This window comes from Astatotilapia calliptera, unplaced genomic scaffold (assembly GCF_900246225.1).
Source record: "Astatotilapia calliptera unplaced genomic scaffold, fAstCal1.2 U_scaffold_128, whole genome shotgun sequence".
Taxonomy (NCBI): Eukaryota; Metazoa; Chordata; class Actinopteri; order Cichliformes; family Cichlidae; genus Astatotilapia; species Astatotilapia calliptera.
The window spans coordinates 1-19,823 of NW_020535650.1; the positions used below are offsets into that span (position 1 = coordinate 1).

Below are 19,823 nucleotides of genomic sequence, written 5' to 3' on the forward strand. Positions count from 1 at the left end.
TATTTTCACGGCCAGAAGCTCCGAGTCTCTCGGGTGCTTAATTTCTTCCTGAGCAGCCTGTCTTTGTTACCTGTTATCAACCACTTAATCCCCCAAACTGCAACGCCGAGGAGCGAGAAAACAGAGAAGAGCTGCAAGAAGGTAAGACACCTCAGCTGGACTCCTCCAGGTTTAATTATGGGAACAAAGGGACACACGGGGTGATAACAGTCAGAAAACTAGATTCATTTTCTATTCAGGTCAACTTGTGTTTTATAGAGAGAGTAAAAAAAAAAAAATCACAGAGATTTAACACAAAGTCGGTTAAACTTGCTTTGGTACTCATGAAGAAGATCAGCAGGTGCCGGATAGGGAATAATCCACCCCACCCAAAATAGAAGAGTTTAAAGGTGGTGGCCCAAACCACTTCTCTTCTTCCTCTCCAGACTTGTTTGTTGCTAGTGTAATTGTCACTGCTGGCGGAATAATAGTGGGGTTGCACAGGTAGCCCAGAACCTTCAGGATGGCAAATTCATACGTGCCTCTACAAAAAGGTTCGCTGTGTCCCCCAGAACAGCCTCAAGAATGTGGATGAGGTACCAAGAGACAGCCGCTGTTGGGAGACTTTTGGCCTGAGTTTGAATCCAGCCCCCACTGTCGTGTCATTTTGTTCTCAACAGATTACACGGTGTGAAGATTTTCAGCCTGTTCACCAAGAGCTGGTGTTTAATTTAAGTGTCCCCCTCCTTCTTTTTTTTTGCCTCTTTTTTTGCCTCTTTTTTTGTTTTTTTGAGCAGCTGTATTGAACTCTTCTCCCCCCCCTCTCTCTCTCTCTCTCTCTCTCGCTCTCCCGAAAAGCCTGGAAGTTTTGAAGTGTGTCCGGTCAGAGCTTATATGACTGTTTACACCTACATTGAAAGTGCGGTTGTTCTTAGGGCCGGAGAACAAGGAACAGAGTGGAAAACGGGCTCCTCTGCCTCACTCGGTGCCTCAGCATCTGGCTCACCTGGGGAGCGGGACCCCGGATGTGGTGATAGTTGGGGCAGGGGTTTTGGGCTCGGCGATGGCGGCCGTCCTGGCCCGGATGGCAGGAGTGTTTACGGTGGTGGAGAGGGACCTGAAGGAGCCGGACAGGATAGTGGGGGAGCTGCTGCAGCCTGGAGGATATAAAGCACTCAGAGAGCTCGGACTGGAAGGTCTGTTACTTCACAAGCACTCACCTGTATGACAGTTTAAGCCTTTCGCCTCGGAAACTATTTTTCAAAAGCAATGAGGTCAAAAGCCGATTATTATTTCTTTCTTTGTGGCTTTAAAATATTTATCATGCCCGTCATATATTTTTGCTTTGCTGTGTTCCCTGAGTGGGCCTCACTGAAAGGTGATATCGCGTATTTCCATACACCTATCAGAATTAAGCAGTAAATTTAAGGTAGGGTTAAGGTAAGTTAAGTGAAGATAAAGTTTCACGTTATCATAAAATGTTTCATTTCTTAACCTCCTAAGACCGAACTCTTCCATGGGCATGCATTTTTAATTTCTCTTTGATATTTGGGCTGATTGGGGACCTGATGAATGTAAAAACAAAGAATTATCAGATTTTTTTAAACTTAATTTTTGGTTTCTAAGATAAATGAGAGCCACATATGAGGATATTGTTTAAAACTTCGATAGAACAGTAGTATAATGTCCTTGTAAGTGGATATCAGGCCCTTGTAAACAAAAATTGAGCATTTTTGACCAAAATTGAGTATAAATAACACAAATGTGATGTCCTCATAGGGTCCTAGGAGGTTAAAGAAAAGAAAACAAAGCATAACATGGTTCCAACACCAATACTAGCGCTGATACTAGCGATATTTGGCTCGATCCTCCCACCTTTTAGAGAATAACTGTTAAAGACAGAAGAAGATAAAGATAAAAAACTTTTCATATTTCCCATTTGATCTTCATTTAGTCGTTTTTTCAGCACTCAGCATGATGTTGGCTGGTTACTTTTTGCTGGGGGTCCGTCTAACGTTGTGTTTGGGGCTCCATCTTGCTGTAAATGATACTGTTAGAAACTTAAAGCTGCGGCAGATATTTAGAAAAAGCTGCTGCTTTCCCCTCTCTGTTCTAAAACGCACTAGTGTAGAGTATGCATACATGATATGAACTTTTATTAATAAATATAATCCAGCAGCTCCCTCAAAGCTTTATGAAATTATACTTGGAGCAATACTTCTAGATCTCGATGTCACTCTTTAAGGACATCAAATGTATCCTGTCAGTAACTTTGGACTTTCAGTGCGCACCAGTCATTTCAACCTGATCCTGTGTTATTTGACCCACCGTAGCCACTTTTAACCTTTGCGCCGAGACATCTGTGGACTAAATAAATAGCGAATATGCGATGTGTAATAGTTATCTGTTTCTGTGTTCGGCTTCAGGTTCAGTGGAGGGTCTGGATGCTCATCTGGTGCACGGCTATGTGATCCACGACATAGACAGTGGGCGCCGAGGTGGAGATCCCTACCCAGAGCAGGAGAAAAACATCCACTGTGGCCCGAGCTTTTCATCACGGCCGATTCATCATGGGCCTGAGGAGAGCCGCCATGGCCGAGCCAAAGTAAGCAGAGTCACGAATAAGAAATATTTTAGGTGCCAAGTGGCTGATATGAACAGAAGAATATAGGTCCTGCTCTTCTGTCCTACATGATTGCTCTGAGTAATAATAAGAATCTTGGTTTACTCACTGTATGTCTTTATACACAATGACAGACTTTCAGTTAGAGAGATTTAACATTCAGCTAAATCAGAGACACATATTGCGCTTAAGGAGTCAGTCTTTACTTTTCTATGATCTCTCTGCTCTGTGGGCAGGAAAGTCCAGACGTTTCTAACTGTCTAATTGCGCCCCCTAGTGTCACATTCATAGAAGGCACCGTGACCAGTTTGCAGGAAGAGGACGGCTGCGTAACTGGAGTCCAGTACAAGGATAAAGAAACTGGAGACATCAAGGTGAGAAGAGGGAGCTCAGTGGTACCAGCAGAACTGTTAGACACCGCCTCGTGTTTCCTCTTGCCTGCTGAAAGAAATACCGTATTTACATCAGAGGGTGTGTGATGACTGTGTGTCCCGCAGGAGGTCCACGCGGCTTTGACTGTGGTGGCCGACGGCTGCTTCTCCAAATTCAGAAAGAGCTTGGTGTCCGGGAAGGCTCGCATCTCCTCTCACTTTGTTGGATGCCTGATGAAGGTACGTGGAGCTCAGGCTGAAAGAGTGACGCGCTGAAAATGTGTTCTGTTACTGATGAATCCTATTCATTTTTTTCCCCAAGAGTATATTTTTCAATTTTAAAACAAGAATTACAAATCACACAAAGGTGCACAAAACTAGAAGAAGATGAAAAGCAGTCTGCAACCAGCTGTAAGAAACTGTTGTGACTGCCTTTCCATTAGAGCTCCCACAGAAAACTGAAAACAACGTCCCAGAACTGTAAAACTCATAACCAAAACTTTTAGGGGTGTAGGGTGGGGTCATGTTGGCAATCCATGAAAATATGGCATACATCCTCCCAAGGTCTTCAAGGTCAGCCCAATGATTTATTGGTTGAAAATCAATGCAAAGCCTTATTACTTCAAACCTTTTACATTTCATACCTGCCTTTCTTTCAAGTTCACCACAAAATATGTTATATTTTTAAAGACTGTATAGTAAAGAGAAATACCTAGTTAGTTAGCATTAATATGTAGTATAATAATAATATATGATAAACAATAATAATAATGAATCCACCACTTTTCTCTGCAGGACTGTCCGCAGTTTAAGTCAAACCACGCTGAGCTGGTCCTGGCCAATCCCAGCCCAGTGCTCATCTACCAGATCTCCTCCTCTCAAACCAGAGTTCTCGTGGATATCAGGGGGGAGATGCCTCGTAACCTGCCAGAGTACATGGCTGAGAAAATCTACCCACAGCTGCCAGGTGAATGATAAAGAATTTATTTATTCTTGAAGGGTTGTGTCTTTGTGTGACAATCCCTGATAAGCAGAGAGAGAAGAGAGAAAAAAACACTGCTGAGTGACAAATGAAGGTTATGTGGAGATCAGAACAGTCAGACCGTGGTGCCAGAAGCAGGAAACCATTCAGAGTGCTGCTGGTGAGGAGAAGGTGCGCACCTCCCAGGAAGCTGCAGTCGACAGAACTGACATTCACGGTGTGCTCTGCTATTCAGCTGAAATATCAAAGCCACAGTATTAAAGCAGCCACCCCAGTAACCTTGACACAGGTCCAGCTGGAATGCTGGAGTCAGGCTCACTGATGAATTGATAAATGTACATTCAGAAACCAAAAAAAAGCTTTTTCTTTTTTTTCCCCTGTGCATGTGCGCAGCGTGCACCTTTGGGCTTTCATCCACAGAGCTGGCTCACTGACCGACCTCCTGCATTCTCCCTTTCTCTCCTTCCTTCAGAGCATCTAAAGGAGCCTTTCATGATGGCGCTACAGAACGATCGACTCAGGTCCATGCCTGCCAGCTTCCTACCGCCCTCCCCTGTCAACAAGCCAGGTACTGAAGTCTTATTGACTGACTGATTTCTGCTGGAAGTGGCCCGAGGTGTGTTTGTGATTTTGTGATTATGTATGTTTCCGTGTAAGGTGAAAGAAACAAAAGAAAAGAGCTCTTTGGACTAATTAACAGTTCATTTGTATTTGAGGTAAATAAGGATTTTATTGACCTTTTAGGAAACAAGTAGAATCCGGGGTAAGAAAGGCTTAACTTAGAGAAACCATTTTTTTGGAATGCGTCAAAGAGAGACAAGTATAACTCTTAAAGATGTGCTTCGCTTCCAGCTGAGATGTTTGCTAAAGTGCCGAAAATTAAAAAGACCATCTGGAGATAAGATTCGAGACAAACAGCTGTCTGTTGTTCGCAGGCGTGCTCCTCCTGGGTGATGCTTACAACATGAGGCACCCTCTGACGGGAGGAGGGATGAGTGTTGCTCTTAATGACGTTCGTATCTGGAGGAGTCTGCTGAAGAGCATTACCGATCTATATGACGACAGGGCCGTGCTGCAGGTGAGCACACATTTGCTTGCTGTAACTAGAACACCTTTCCCCAAATTCAAAGGATTATTAAAAACAAAACAAAACTGTGTAGTGTAAAAATAACAGAAAGCACATTCATTGATTTGTTTTTTCTAAGTCACATTTTGTGTGACTGCAAGCCACAGCTATATTTATGCTGTCAGATTTTCTGTGTCCTTTTATTTCCTCTGCTGTTGGTAAGAAGCTGCAGCCCAATGTGTGCAATATCACACTTTTTTTCCCCCCCTCCTCTTCTCAACAGGCAAAGAAAAAATTCGACTGGGAACGCAAGTCATCACATTCTTTTGTGGTGAATGTGTTGGCCCAGGCGCTGTATGAGTTGTTTGCAGCCACTGACAGTGAGTGTCTGCCTGCCTCCGTCTAATGGCACATGAAAAGCACTGATGGAAGATAATAAATGTTGGCTTTTAGTACTAAATTCAAAATCTGCATTAATTGTACTTTGGATTCTCATCCATGTTTTTCCTGTTATTCAGATTCTCTTCATGAGCTGAGAAAGGCCTGCTTCCAGTACTTTAAGCTCGGTGGAGAGTGCGTTGCTGGGCCTATTGGACTCCTCTCAGTGTAAGTGCTAAACACTTTCCTCCACAGCAAACCAAACTGAACAGAAGAGTTTGACATTTGCGGAAGTTTACCTGGTTGCCTTCACTATCCCTATTCAGTATAGGAATAGTGAGACTTGTGACATGTGACATTACAACAGGTACACTGCTAGCTTAGCCTAGCATAAAAGCTTGTTTCTGCTGTCAGATCCTCCAGAGCTCACACTGCATCTCTTTCAACTGCTGCTGGGAGGTACTTAATGTCTGATCACATAAAGAGTTTCTCATGTAACACCCAGCAAGTGTTTACATATACTACACATTTATCAGTGAGCTTTAGAGGAATCTGTGTTCAGAGAGCCATGCTGGCTTTTTCCTCACTGCTTCAATTTTGTTTGTCTTTGATAATTTTCAAAATCTAAAAGCACTTTTAGATATACGATTTAGGGGGTTGTAAGTTTGACTTTTTTCTTTTTTTTGGACAGATTGTCGCCCAAACCCCTGACCCTTATTGGACACTTCTTTGCCGTGGCGCTGTATGCAATCTACTTCAACTTCAAGTCTGAATCCTGGAGCACCAAACCCCGAGCTTTATTTAAGAGCACAGCCATCCTGTACCGAGCCTGCACAGTCATGTTTCCTCTCATCTACTCTGAAGTCAAGTACCTGGTGTACTAGAAATAAACTGCGGGAACACTTAATGGGCTCAACTGGAAGAAAAAAAGTTGACTTCCTGCTGAAAATGGCACTTTTAGCCAGAATTGTTCTCTTGATGATTTTCTACAATATTCTTCTGCCTTACTGAAGATGGTTCTACATAATGCCTTTTTCAGCTCTGCGGTAGCTTCGTTTTGTGCTCACCCACAGTCTGCCCTGTCTCCCAAGAGGACCGGGGACTACATTAGTGACAGTTATTCCTGCCAAACCTGAATTTGATGAAAATACATTGCCTCTTTTTTTTTTGATGATGCGGTGTTTGGGTAATTTGGACAGTATTTAACGTGAGAATCATTCTGCTTCACTTGAGATCTACTGCACTGATGATGACAGTGTCCTACAGAGGATGTTGTGGAAATTGCCTGTAAATTGCACTTTAAGTGAATCTAGTGTTGTGCCTGTTTTCGTGGAGGAAAAAGTCTAAAGACTGTCAAACTTTGTCTTCTACTGTTTCCCCTTTAAACAAGACTGTTGCTTTAACCTTATTGTTGTAATGCGGGACGTTTTATAAGACATTTGTTTCTTTACTCTGACTGTGCAGCTATTTGCCAGAAGATTATAATTTCAGAACCCAATAATGATCCCCAAACTGTTTTACTCGTGCTGGATGTCCATAAAGACCTGACACAGCACGAATGAATGCCTCGGGGGACATTTGGATTGTGTGGGACCTGAAACATCAGGAACAAGTATTAAGCATGAAGCTCAGGCATTTGTTTCCTCTGAGCTGACGGACAAGGAACTCGAGAAGATTCAGCACTGCTGTTTACCCGTGTTTACCCGTTTTGTTGAAATAAATCAGGACACAATTTTGTCAGTGTATCATTTTTACTGCAACTTAATTTGTTTGTCATTTTTTTTAATACTAAGATGTCTAATAACAAAAAGAGTGACTATACCAAGGACACAAATGGACACTATTAACTGTGATCAGTAGGTGAGGCTCACTCACAGCTGCAGGATCCATCGTAGCAGCACAGCACTTAATATCCATTAGAATATGATGAGGTTTTCAAAATTAAAATGGTGTCACATTTTATTTTATATATAAACGATGTATAAATATACAACTGTAGGGAGACCAAACCAAGTTTTGTTTATTAAACCAGATCGGAGGAGAGTCCCCTGTGATTTAAAAATACTTGATATGTAAAATTAAAAACTCAAAAACACAGAAATGAATATTGGATTGACTGAATTGGTCAGTCTAGTTGCATAACTTAGCTTTAAAAGTATTTCTCCCCGAGTAGCTGCACCAGGTAACACTGAAACACGATCATGACAAGACAAAGTTTATGATTTTGCATTCAACACGTAGCAACTAATAATCTGAAACTGCATGAGTGTCATTACCACAGTGGCACACTCCAGACAGCAAACACCTGCAACCTTATCCTTATCAATCGGTGCAGCCTTAACCACACGAAAGACAAAAAATTAAAACAGAAAACAAGGTTAGAACAATTACTTCAGCTTTATTGGTATTTATACATCACTGGTACATCATAGTCTGGTGAAAGAATTGGAAGAATTATCCATATTATTCTTTGTGACTTTCCACGAGGACACGAATACTGGCGTGGAAGACCAGAAAGGGGGCGGGAGAAAGCGTCACGGCAAGGGGAGGGTCATGTAATGTACACGTTCCTTCACCCGCCATCATCTGTCTGCATACCTACCTGTAGCTACTGGGACTCACCTGGCGGCCAAACGTGAGGAGCAAAACCGAAGCCTGCTAACACATTTAACCACATTCAACCCTTCTTCCTTCTTCCATTGTGTCATTTTTCCTTTTAGACACAGTAAAAGGGCTTACCCCTGTTGATGTAGGTAGCAGCAAGCTTTCTATTAACAGTTAACATCTTAATGATCTATTTAATAATAATAAAAAAAACAAAAGGTACTGTACAACTACTGCTAAGAAAACCTAAGAACCTGGCCTTATCGCTTTTACACCAGATTAAAGTGCTAGAAGCAACCCATCAATCCACACTTTATTTTATATATATATATATATATATATTTATAGCAGTATGTATTTATAGATATCTATCTATATATATATATATATATTAGGAACAAATCTACTATTTTAACATTAATTTACAGGGTAATATACATTATATAGTAACAGCTGAAATATCAGCACAAATATAATCACTGTCACACTCAACAGCAAAATATATATATATGATTATATAAACATATATAATCATATATACCAATATATAATTGTCATATATGCATGTAAAACAGTTAAACACGTCTCAGGCTCTTCAAACGATACCCAGAAAAAGCAAGTGTGTATCAAGACGTAAAAGCTTTACAAGTCTTCTCTCTTGAAAGAGCGACAGGCGGCGAAGAAATTGCCACGACCTGCGGGTTATTTGAGGTCACAGGACAGTTATTTTGCATATTCCACAAATCTATTGCAACACGTTACTGTCTACAAACAGTACAGCCAGCATCCTGCGAGAGGAGCCGGTGTTAGCTGGACTCACACATACACCCACTGAACAGAACATTACGACGATGGGTGATCTGATTATAGCTATGTGCTTTCAGATGGTGTGCTATGACAGTGAACAACAGGAGGACTACAATACACGATACTCTATAAGTTTAGCCTCAGAGGACAACCAAAAACTGTACTGTACTGTGAAAACACTACCCCGCCCCAAAAAACTACACACACACAGCAAATATTCTCCCTTCTCTGAGTCGAGTGTCATCGTATCCTGCTGCTGATGTGTTTTGTATGCGCGTGTTTACCACAAATCACCACTTGTACTGTTGACAGTCCGCCATCGCCAAGAGGAATGGAATGTGTTCAGGTTGCGTCTCTCCTAACTTTGTCTCCCTTTGTCAAAACTGAGAGCACAGTGAGTAACGTCCTACCGAACCAAGGAGATTTTCGGGGGTCTGATAGGGTGCAGGGGGGTGGGGGACTCCTTGAGGTTCCGTAAAGGTCTAATGCACAATGTGGGGCACCTCTCTCTTCTTGCAGCAGTCCCAAACCTTAGCCACCATCATCTTCACCACCTCTGAATGGAGAGGAGCTCCGACGGTCCTCTTCAGTCATCCCCGCCCCGATTCCCTCCCGTCATTCCTCACATACAGCCTCATATTAGCGACACTTTATTCACTTCCCCCTACTCTGCAAAGATGCTGCACAAGGCTGTAACAAGATACACACAAAGGTCATTTTTCACAAAGAAAAAACAAAAAAGAAAAAGAAAGAAGAGAAAAAGCTCTGTAATAACTGCAGTAGTAACGCACAACAAGCATCCAATAGCTGGCTTCCAGCCTGGGGAGCCCTGGTGATGTGCAGTTAGGTTTGGGACGTTGCCATTGTTCTATAGGACTCCTACTCACTTTTTTTTTTTTTTGCCCTGTTCCAGGACTTGTTTTTCCCCCCTGTGTTGCACGGTTTGATTATTCAAAAGCCCAAATCTCTATGTCCTGTACATAAAAATCCTCTTTTTTTGAGAGCATAGGGTTCCCAAATGTTTTACAGGAGTGGCTCCTGCCGTGGTAAAGGTCTCCGTCCAGCCACAGGCCAAACTCCCCACTACAGAAGAAAGAAGAAAATACATTAGACAACTTCAAGCCATTTCAGGATCAGCAGTAAAAAGCCTGCGTTTTATCTCAATTTATGCTTTTAACTTGCAGGTGTAAGTGTACTGGGCAAAGTACCAACTACTCAGTGTGATAGCTAACAAATGGCACATACATATACAAATACAACTTATATTACTGATCGTCACCATGACATCAATTATTTTAATCAAAACAAAAGAACGTTTTATATCTGCATGTGATCTTATGAGCTCCGCAAAAGTGCAAATATCTTAATAACACCATTCTTCTAATGCAGTCCACATTTCTGGACATCAGCAGGCTTGTGTCTACTTTATGTCAATCTGAATTTAAATTTGACATGCTGTCATATTTAATTATGACAAATATGTTGCACCAGTGGTCTGTAGATTTCTGGCTCACCTTCCTCCACCAAAAGCTAAGGAGTCCATATCCCCTTTGATAAAGAACATGTTGTCACCGGTCCACTTGTACACCTGCCCATGATACAACAGAGCACATATTAGAAGATACTGTATGACATATTCAGTGATGATATAAGAGAGAAAGAGAAAATGTAAACTAAAAAACACTTATACAGCATATACATCATATTTAATTCTGTGTCTGCTGCTGATGTATGAAATAATTTGTCTCACAAAGCTTTAAACACAACACAAAAGCATATAAAGGTTAAATACCCACCGTGCTAAGTCTCCTATATACACAGCAGGCAAACATGCCTGAGCAGTCCTTTGGAGTGGTTTTTACAGCCACTTCCCATATATAACACAACCATTCTCCTTCTAGGTCTTTGCCAACTCATGAGGGAAATATTTGGCTCCTTAGCTGCTAAATGCTTCTTTCTGTTCACCAACTACTTGCTGACTGACTGGTGCTGAACAGGGAGTGTACACTGGGTTTTAACAGGGCTTTTGCACCAAAAACAGCTGCCTGCTAAAACTGGGAGTGAAGTTACAGAGAACCAAAGCAGTAAAGCTGGTGGCCAGAGAGCTAAAACAAGCTGCTGAAAGCTCTGCAGAGGTGGGGAGAACTGCAGGGTGTGTCGCTATGAGCAAATGCAAACATTAGTTCTCCTCACTCCTCCATTATTGGAGAAGAATATTCATTCAGAAGTGCAAAAAAGTTACAAAATCTAACAGTGACAAAATGTTATACCTCAAACTCTGGATTAAAGGTGAAGAGGAAGGTCTCTCCGGTGCCATAAAAGCCATCGCTGACCTTAAAGGGCTCGGATGCCAGCGCACCAAACACCTGAAGTTATTAAAAAAAACAAAATGACAACAACAAAAAGGTGATCAGTACCATAACAATGTGCCACTGTGGTTAGCTTCTTAAATTTGGGCGCGTACCTGGCCGTCGCTGTCTTTAATGACCAGGAGCACCGGGGTGTCCTGGGCCTGCATGGATCTGTACAGCGTCTTAATGCTCATGCCGTGCTTTGCAGTGCCAAAGACCAGCGTCCATGGGTACCCGATGGTCCGCGGAGGGAGATTCCTGGCAAGCTGTGTGCGGGGAAAATAAATTTAAAAATACAGAGATGAAAAAGGAAGGGAAAAAAATGAAAGAAAGAAAATGAAACACAGAAAGGCCACAGCCACCAACGCTCAATTACATCTGCGGTGACCTTTTAACACTCTCTGGCGTTTAAGGAGGAGTAACAGGGCTGAAAACAGTGAGAGCAGTCTCAAGAGAAAGAGAGGCCCAGCAGACCCTGAGAGAGCACGCTGCCCTGCTGCTGACTGACTCGAGGATTAACGGCGGCTGTGGTGTATGGGGAGATAATGCCGACAAGGCGCCGGAGGAGCGGTACAACTTATGTCTCATTTTAATGGACAGATAAAACAGACACTGACTAAAACATGGAATTAAAGTGACAACTTTTTACTGCTATACAGAACAAGGACCTTTAAATGTTCTGTTCACGCTCAAACAATTCCTCAGTCCCTTTTGGCATTTTTCTTGTTGGATCAGCACTTGCTCCAGTGGTGGAGCTGCAGCAGTCATATAATCAGCAGGCTGGGAATGAAGCCACGATTAGGCGAGGCCTGACTCAGCTCACCTCTGCACTGCTTTGAGCCAGGCCTGAGCCCCGAGCTCTGTCCGCAGGGTGATTAAAGAAAGCTTGCATATTGGCACTCTATTGGTTAATAAGCCAAGTGGGACTAATTTGGAGCTCTGGGTGTGTGTTAACTTGCAGTGCCTGCAAGGCACACAGTACACCTAACAACAACATGAAAGGTTGGTGACTTGGATGTCTGTTTCATGCATTTCTCTTTCATCTTTGTCACCGCTTATTTCTAACTCTTTGCGTTGGCAGGATTAACAAACCAAATCTACCTGAAATCATCCGGAACACAATAAATAAAAGAGAACATGTTGATTCCTGCTTTGAATGAGCAAACTATCCAGTTCATGTTTCAGCGCCTAATGTAAAGCGTCCTGATTTTCAAGTGGCTGTCGTCCTGAGATCACAATTTGTAAGTTAGACCGCCATGAAACTTTACACACGTACTTTACAGCTTAATCAATACTATGATACTGATAACATTTATTAAATCAGCGTTTTTCATGGAAGGAATGTAACATTAACCTGAGGAATGGCCAGGTTATAACCAGTCAAAACTAATGAGATTTCACTGCTAAATCCTCACAATAACTTTTATGTTAAAATTCTTATCACCTGCACTAGGAGTCTGGACCTGTACTGACAATATATATTAAAGCCAGTCACCAGCTGGTCACCTGCTCATTTTTACTGGTTACCTAAATTTTAGCTTTAGCATTTTAGCTAGAGTTAAGAAAACATCATCTACTGTGGATCCAACAATTATTTTTTAGATTCTCATCTCTATATGATATTTAGAGAAACAACAATTGCAAGTTTATGTTACTAATGTCCAGGGTGGAAAGAAAGCTAATCTACAAAAGAAGTCAAAGCAGCAGTAGCTGACACCCAAAGGTATATTTTAAGGCTTTCGTGTTAGTGTTTAGTTTTCCACTAACTGACAAAGCTTTGAATGGACAGCAGTACTCTCTGTGATGACATCATAAACATTGTAACAGGGATATCGTACAAATGTTGGTCACTGAAAATAAGCACTTGACAAAAATCAGGCGATTTGTTTGTCGGTGCTGTTGCTTCTGCTCAGTGTATCCACCTACCCACCTAACAAATGCTACTAAACTTATTCAAGCAGTGAATGAATCCTTTTCCCCAAACACACAGTTGGAAATCAAGACTGCAAGGTAGCTCTATGAACTGATGACTTAATTTGTTTGGGTGCTACGACATTTTGAAAGTAAAACAAATCCTCAGTTTTTTACATGTCAGATTTCCAGCCTGACACAACACACAGGCGTCTCACAGAGATTTAAAGACTAAGATGAAGAAAAAAAACAAACAAAAACATTTAATGCTAATCATTATCAAATCATAAGAAATTTCTAAATATTCTGTGGTTTCCATTTTGTATCTGTAAAAACAAAAACTAAAAAGCTTACTGCCAAGCCTACTGGGTTATAATGAAAACAGGGAATCTATTATATTCACTTTCAACATACACTAGACAGTGGGACTATTTTCATCAGTTGACACGCCTGTGTATTTACAGTAACAATTGCACAGGTAACACTAACATGGAATAAAAGACAGCATCAATGTTCATTATAACAAAGGAACAGGCTACCCGGATAACAAAAGAGGAACAGGCATGTGCTCTTAGTTTTGGATTGTTGTTGGAAAAATATTAAGTTTAGAATACCGTCAAGTTGCATGAGATGAGATTTTCTGCAGCAGCACTTACTTTCTCTATCTGGTCGGCCTCCAGGAGTTCGCTGGGTTCTCTGAGGTTGGGTTTGAACGTGTCGGGCTCCAGCTCAGTTTTGACCGCGCCATGTTTAGAGTTCACCTCTTCCTTGGTGGTAATCTACAAGCACAAATACTTGTTAGAGATGCACTGACAAGACGAGCTGCACTTCCAAAGAGCTCTGATACTGGATGCGTTCAAAATAGCTACGGTCTTCCAGTTGCTACTTTTCGTAAAAGGGCAATGACATGACCGGCTTTACTAGTCAGGCTGTCTACTAACTTCCAACAGACATCTGTGATCTGCTGAGGCTACAAAAAAATTGGACAGGAAAGTATTAAAAAAAGACAACAACGTAGAACTAGATAACCAACTCCACAAAGCATAACAAGTTCAGCTAAACAGGCTGGGCGATAGAGGAAAGATGGGGAAAAATAGCTTCTTAACTATAACTCAATCTCACTAACAAAATGTACATTTTTCCTCCATTTGGGGGCTTTTCATTGTAGCCGTTGTCCTGCCAAAATTACAAATGCAGTGTTTGCTAGCAACACACTGATAATCCAACAATGTGATGATGACAGCTGAATATCTTCCTGCCACTCTCTGATGCCAGATGACTAGGATCAGTTTGGCACAAGTGGGAGAAGCATTGCAGAGACACTGTCTGGGAGAAGAGAATGCTAAGTGAATAGGAAATCGACCCAATGAATAATTTGCACTCCTATGTTTGACATTTTCTCTGACCAGCCGACTGTTTGGGTTATTTATCTTTCTCAATAACAGAGGCTGATTGTGGAGCACTTCGCCACTGATGACTGGGATGCTATCATGTTTCGGTCCCCATTCAAATGAGGCCTGCCTGCATTGTCCTCAGAGAACATCATTCATCCTGTCAGGGGAGTCTTACTTCAACCCTCTTTCCAATTCGCCATCTCTTTGTTCTGCAGTCCTTCAATGTCTCTCGATTAGTCCTAAGGCAGGCTGCGCTCTTTACATTCAGCTCATTTGAGTAGTACAGGCAATTTGTATTTTCGAAAAAAGTTCTACAATAAAACCCCATCTGTGTGTTTCCTGTATACAATCTACATATCCATATAGAGCTAGCGACACTGATCTACCAGACTGATCTAGTGGAATGAAGACTAAAAATGTTCACCGAGTCTAAAAAGAAGCCTGACGCATGAAGATAAGGCTGCTGTGACGTGAAAACCTCATCGCTACGAACAACCTGTCTGTAATGGAATGATAAAAACTATTTTCAGTCGACTGCTCAACAAGTTATTGCCAATGTTTGGCGTCTAACAAGCTTTGAAGAGAATATGTGAGCTGAAAGTACTACATTTATGTTTACTTAAAGCAACAGGGGCATCAGGAACAGGAATAGCAGCAGCAGCAGCAGCAGCAGCAGCAAGTAAAGCTTCAGTGGGGAGTCTAAAATAGACCGTGTTGGTGCAGCAGATTTGGGCAGAGTGAAGAAAGAGGGGGCAGACGGGGTTTGGTCAGGGCACCTGGAGTCGTTTGCAGAGCGAGCGCAGATCTTCGCTGTTTAGCGCATCGATCCGACGGTGGTACTCCGTCAAAGACACTACCTGGTAGTACAAAAACAGGAACAGGTGGAACATAAAACTCTGCCACTTCTAATGCTGACCATGGGGAGAAAAAAAGTTGAGTTTTGGAAGTCAGTGTGCGCTCAATGTACACTCCTCTGTTCCAAGAAGGTTTGTGTTTGAGCTTTGAATAAACAAACTTAACAAAATGTTTACTTTGGGTAAAAGAGAAGGGGTTGGAGTCTTTCAGAGCACTCAGTCGTTTTGCATGTTTGTGTAACGTAATCAATAAAACTTTCCTACTAGATTGATTTGGTTATATTAAGTATTAACTTGAACCAAACATCGCTACACTGGAAAGGAAAGCACAAGCAAGAGAGAGACTGAGACAGAGCAGGAGTGAGAGGGCTCCTTAGAAGTTACACTAGATTTTGGATGTGTGAACATACAGTGATAACAACAGAAACAGCTGTGGTCTGACTGCTGCAACACGGTTTGCTGGAAATCACAATCCACCAAACTACAACTCAGACAGACCAACACAACACAGTGACCTACTAAGCATGGCTTCATTCCAACAAAGTTCCACCCAACAGACAGCTGCAGCCTCCAATAATCCACTATGTCTCAGCAGAGGGAAGAGACTCGTGTGTGAGATCACAAACAAACAGTCATCTAAACACTCTCAGAGATCTCTCTTACAATCATGAACACCGTGAGAGCCTCTTTTCATTAATTTTTCACACAGCTTAGATAATCTTCTAGTCACCTCGTTGCTACAAGTGTAAATAACTTTTTAGTAAGAGGCTACCTTTATACAAGTCTCAATAATGCAGCAGGAGTGGTAAAAGACAGCCCTCATAAAAAATGCATCTCTGCTAACCTTCACCTGCAGCTAAGGGCACTTTGGTAAGACTGAACCTGAAAACGGGCAAGCTAGTAGCACGTTAGCTTGGAGGGGCTGCGGCAGACTCAGACGTGACTGAAATGATGACCTGGAGCGATCAATGTCAGAGGAAACAATAATTTAAAAAAAAAAAAAAAAAGACAGGTCAGTGATTGAATTTTACCAGTGTGATAAAACAAGTGGCTAAATGAAAGGCAGAAGTACGGTTTATGAAACTGAGGGAAAAAGTCAAATAGCGTAACTTTAAATAAACAGGGGTATGACTACAGAGCTGGATCCTCCATATGTCACCTGGGTCTGGAAACTTTCGCACCCCGTACAGAGCAGCGCACATCCTCGCTGGCCAAAAGAGACAGACAACGGATATGAGCTCTGTCCTGACTGCCAAACAGTGGTCACATAGTAGCCACTTTGTTAAACACCAGTCACTAAACTGCACCGGGTCAAGCTAAAGGGCTAGCAGGCTAGTTAGCCTTGCTAGCGACTTAGCGGCATGCTAATAATAATAACAACAATAACAGAAAGCAGGGATATACAATGGTGTAGACAGAAAACATGAAGTAAGCGACATACACAGGTGTACTTAGGGGTCAGCTGTTTCTCTTGCTCCTTCACCCTCCTAGAAAACATTTCCTGTCGAACTGGGCGAGGTTAAAGCTGGAAAGTCATATTAGTGATCCCTTAAGTTTTCCCAGTGTAGCCCCGAGTTGGTATTGAGCCTGACAGCCCGCTTGACTAAAATAGAAACACTTTTCCCCCCAAAGGGGTCTCTACTCCGTGTGAGTTGTGTGACACTGCTAACATCCAATAACAACACGGGTTGGGAGGAGACCCGGTTTCCTATTGGATAAAAAACGATGATGCCATCCCCTAACTGACAAAATTTAAAGATACAGTACAGCAATATTTCAGGAGGTATACACTTGTATATTTTAAAGATTTCTGAGTGATAACAAAAAGAAAACATTAAAGTGTATTACATATATTATAAAGTTAAAAAAAATATATTTAACTAAAACAAATACAATTAAATGTAAAGCTGCTTTAAAAGTCTGTTTTGTCAGTCTTGCATTAAAAACAAACACAAAACTACTAGTTGAATATCCATAACATCGCGCTGTGAAAAAGACATTGCTCAGGTTCCTATTTACTGATTCTGTAATGGATCGTGTAGCCTCTGTTTGCCAGAAGCCCAGGGAGAAACAAATCAGTCCACTTTGTTTCCTACATCATTTATTTACATTCAAAGTTAAATGTACCCCCATGTATCAAATTCTTCACACAATGAATTCATCCTTTCATTATCCACAGGGCTGTCTGAAGTCTCATTTGACCAAATCTCATTCACTCTGCAGAGGCTAACAGCCCTCTCCTCTGCACTTTCTACTATCACTTCTGTAAATCTAGACTAAAGACACTATGAATAGCAAGTTTTGCAAAGAAGGAAGGACTAACATCTGTGCCACTTTTTTTTTTGATTGGGGGGGACTTTTAACAACTCAAACAGCACGAGCAACTCATAATGGTGTTTTTGCCATTCAGCAAAAGACATTGTGAAAGGCTGACAAACAGGAGTGACAGTCACACAACATGTGGTGAAGCTACAATACAGCGACTGAGAAGAATCAACAATTACACAAACATGCAAAACACTTTGGTTGGAAGTTCAGAGAAGCGCAATTCCAAGCAAAGCAAGTGTTCACACGTCTTGAAGAATTTACACGTGATAGAAAACAGACACAAAAAAATTTACAGTTAAACCAAGAAATGTGCAGTGGTACCCAGAGGTGCAAAATATAGAAGCAGAATACAAAACTGAGGCTCAACAAGTACACATCTCAAATGGTAGCACACATTACGTTTACACTATGCATTGCATAATGAAAGCAAATTAATGTTATTTAACATTTAATTTAACATATATAACAATAAAGAGCAATTTTAACACATACGATCGTTTGCTTCACAGGATATGGATTAAAGCACAGTGGAGAACTCACTTAATCCATGTCCGCTTGGCTCATGACAACACAACATGTGCACTTTTAGTAAAGTGAAGAAACTGTTTTAGCTGTGTTGACCTTACCTCCCACTCCTTGACGTTGAGATCGGTGATGGGCTCATGCTCATTTGTTTCCTTCACCTCATTCTTCTTGACAACCCTAAAGCCAGGCTCCTGTCCCATCCCTCCAACCCCCTCACCGTACATGTCTGGGCTCCACTGCATGAAGAATACATACAGGTGGTCTGACCTGCAAGAGACAGTCAACACAACATTCACATATTATTATCCTATATGGCAAATGTGTTTGCTAACAGCTACTTACTTTCATATTATGGGAACCGTGCTACACTAGAACTTATCTGACGTCCTTTTTTTTTTTTTAAGTGGCCACCATCTCTTGGAGAAGACGACTGGATTCTTAGCTGCTAAGAATCCGGTTAGTTGGTGTCTTTGCCATTCTACCATGTAGGGCAGGTAGTATGGAGCAGATTTATCGGAGTGGGTGGGGTGCTTTTTTAAGAGATCAATGTAAGCCATATGATTGAACCAAAAGACTAAAGTTACACGTGCCAAAATAAAGGAAAGCAAAACAAATCAAAAAGATAAGAGAACCTGCAGAAGTTGCAAAGTTTTTCATCTTTCACTTTACATGCAGTGACACTCGTCCACTCTACATAGACAGAGCAGCTTTAAGTAGAGACATCAGTGGTCAGTCTCTCAACAATGTGGCAACCATTGTGCCCCCTCCCCTCTCATGTTGGAGACAGAAGAGGAAATCGCTCGATGTCAACCATGCAAACAACTGAAAATATCAAATAACACATGAAGAAGTTGCAAACAAAAACAGGACACAGCCTTTGTTGTGCACTGCTCGGGTTGGTATAGAGAAAGAGCTGTGACAGAGACACGCTGTTGGGCTCTATTCAGTGCTATAGTTGTGTATGGTTCATTCAGTACCCTCCTTTTCTACCAACAGCTATGCAAAAACACTTAAAGACACATCATCCAGGTCGCAGCACATCTGGGTCAAACTACAAAGAGACTAGCAGCGTATAATGAAAAGCACAGTTGGCAGCTATTGTTGTTAATGAAGAACACAGCAACACCTTAGCCTGGTTTCAAAAATTAGTAAGTGGCATGTATTTTAATACTAGCTTTGAATCTGCCATATCCCTGGGCGATTAATCATGAAAGTAACGAGCATCACAGCAAACTTGTTACTATCAGGTGGGGAATAGTGTAGCTAAGCATTAAAAAAACAAAACAAAACAGGGCTTTAACGGGCAAGATTTTACAAGTTCAGAACGAACAATGATGGCAGGGAAGTTTCTGCACTCAAGACACTCAACACATTGCATGATGAGGCCATGATTATGGTACCATGACTAAATAAAAGAGACAGGCCTGTTTATCTGACTCAAATGTGATTAGCAGCCTGGATGAGTGCCACGATGCTGCAGTAAAACTATAGAAAAATACTAAGAGCAGAAGTAGCTCTGTGCAGCATTTTTGTCTCCTTACTTTTAAAAGGAGTCCTAAAGTATCCACAAACCAGCGACCCTGCAGTCCAGTCTGTCAAAAAAATGACCCTTTTTTTTACATTTTAAAGAAAATTGACTTATTAAATGAA

At 41.6% G+C, this 19,823-nt stretch overlaps 1 protein-coding gene and 1 pseudogene across 2 annotated transcripts; one reads left to right on the plus strand and one right to left on the minus strand.

Moving 5' to 3' along the window:
• Positions 1-6: 6 nt before the first annotated feature.
• On the plus strand, positions 7-7,134 carry LOC113017440 (squalene monooxygenase-like; annotated as a pseudogene).
• Positions 7,135-9,447: 2,313 nt separating this feature from the next.
• On the minus strand, positions 9,448-17,172 carry LOC113017441 (oxidation resistance protein 1-like). Of its 2 annotated transcripts, none has more exons than XM_026160592.1 (6): positions 16,762-17,172; positions 13,729-13,851; positions 11,275-11,427; positions 11,081-11,176; positions 10,325-10,398; positions 9,448-9,893 (listed from the first exon to the last, which is right to left on the minus strand). In XM_026160592.1, exons 1-6 carry the CDS (start codon positions 16,816-16,818, stop codon positions 9,758-9,760), a joined length of 639 nt encoding a protein of 212 aa, XP_026016377.1. In that variant the 5' UTR covers positions 16,819-17,172; the 3' UTR covers positions 9,448-9,757. The 2 variants fall into 2 exon arrangements, with proteins under 2 accessions (XP_026016377.1, XP_026016376.1); XM_026160591.1 differs by lacking the exon at positions 16,762-17,172 and adding an exon at positions 15,243-16,755.
• Positions 17,173-19,823: the final 2,651 nt, after the last annotated feature.

What these genes read in the sequence shown, in the direction of transcription:
- LOC113017441 (XM_026160591.1), bottom strand. Translation starts at nt 15,356, where the DNA reads ATGTTCCACCTGTTCCTGTTTTTGTACTACCAGGTAGTGTCTTTGACG. An exon ending in CGCTCTGCAAACGACTCCAG is followed by an intron (nt 13,852 to 15,242) that starts GTGCCCTGACCA and finishes TTGTGCTTGTAG; the next exon opens with ATTACCACCAAGGAAGAGGT. An exon ending in TTAAAGACAGCGACGGCCAG is followed by an intron (nt 11,177 to 11,274) that starts GTACGCGCCCAA and finishes TAATAACTTCAG; the next exon opens with GTGTTTGGTGCGCTGGCATC.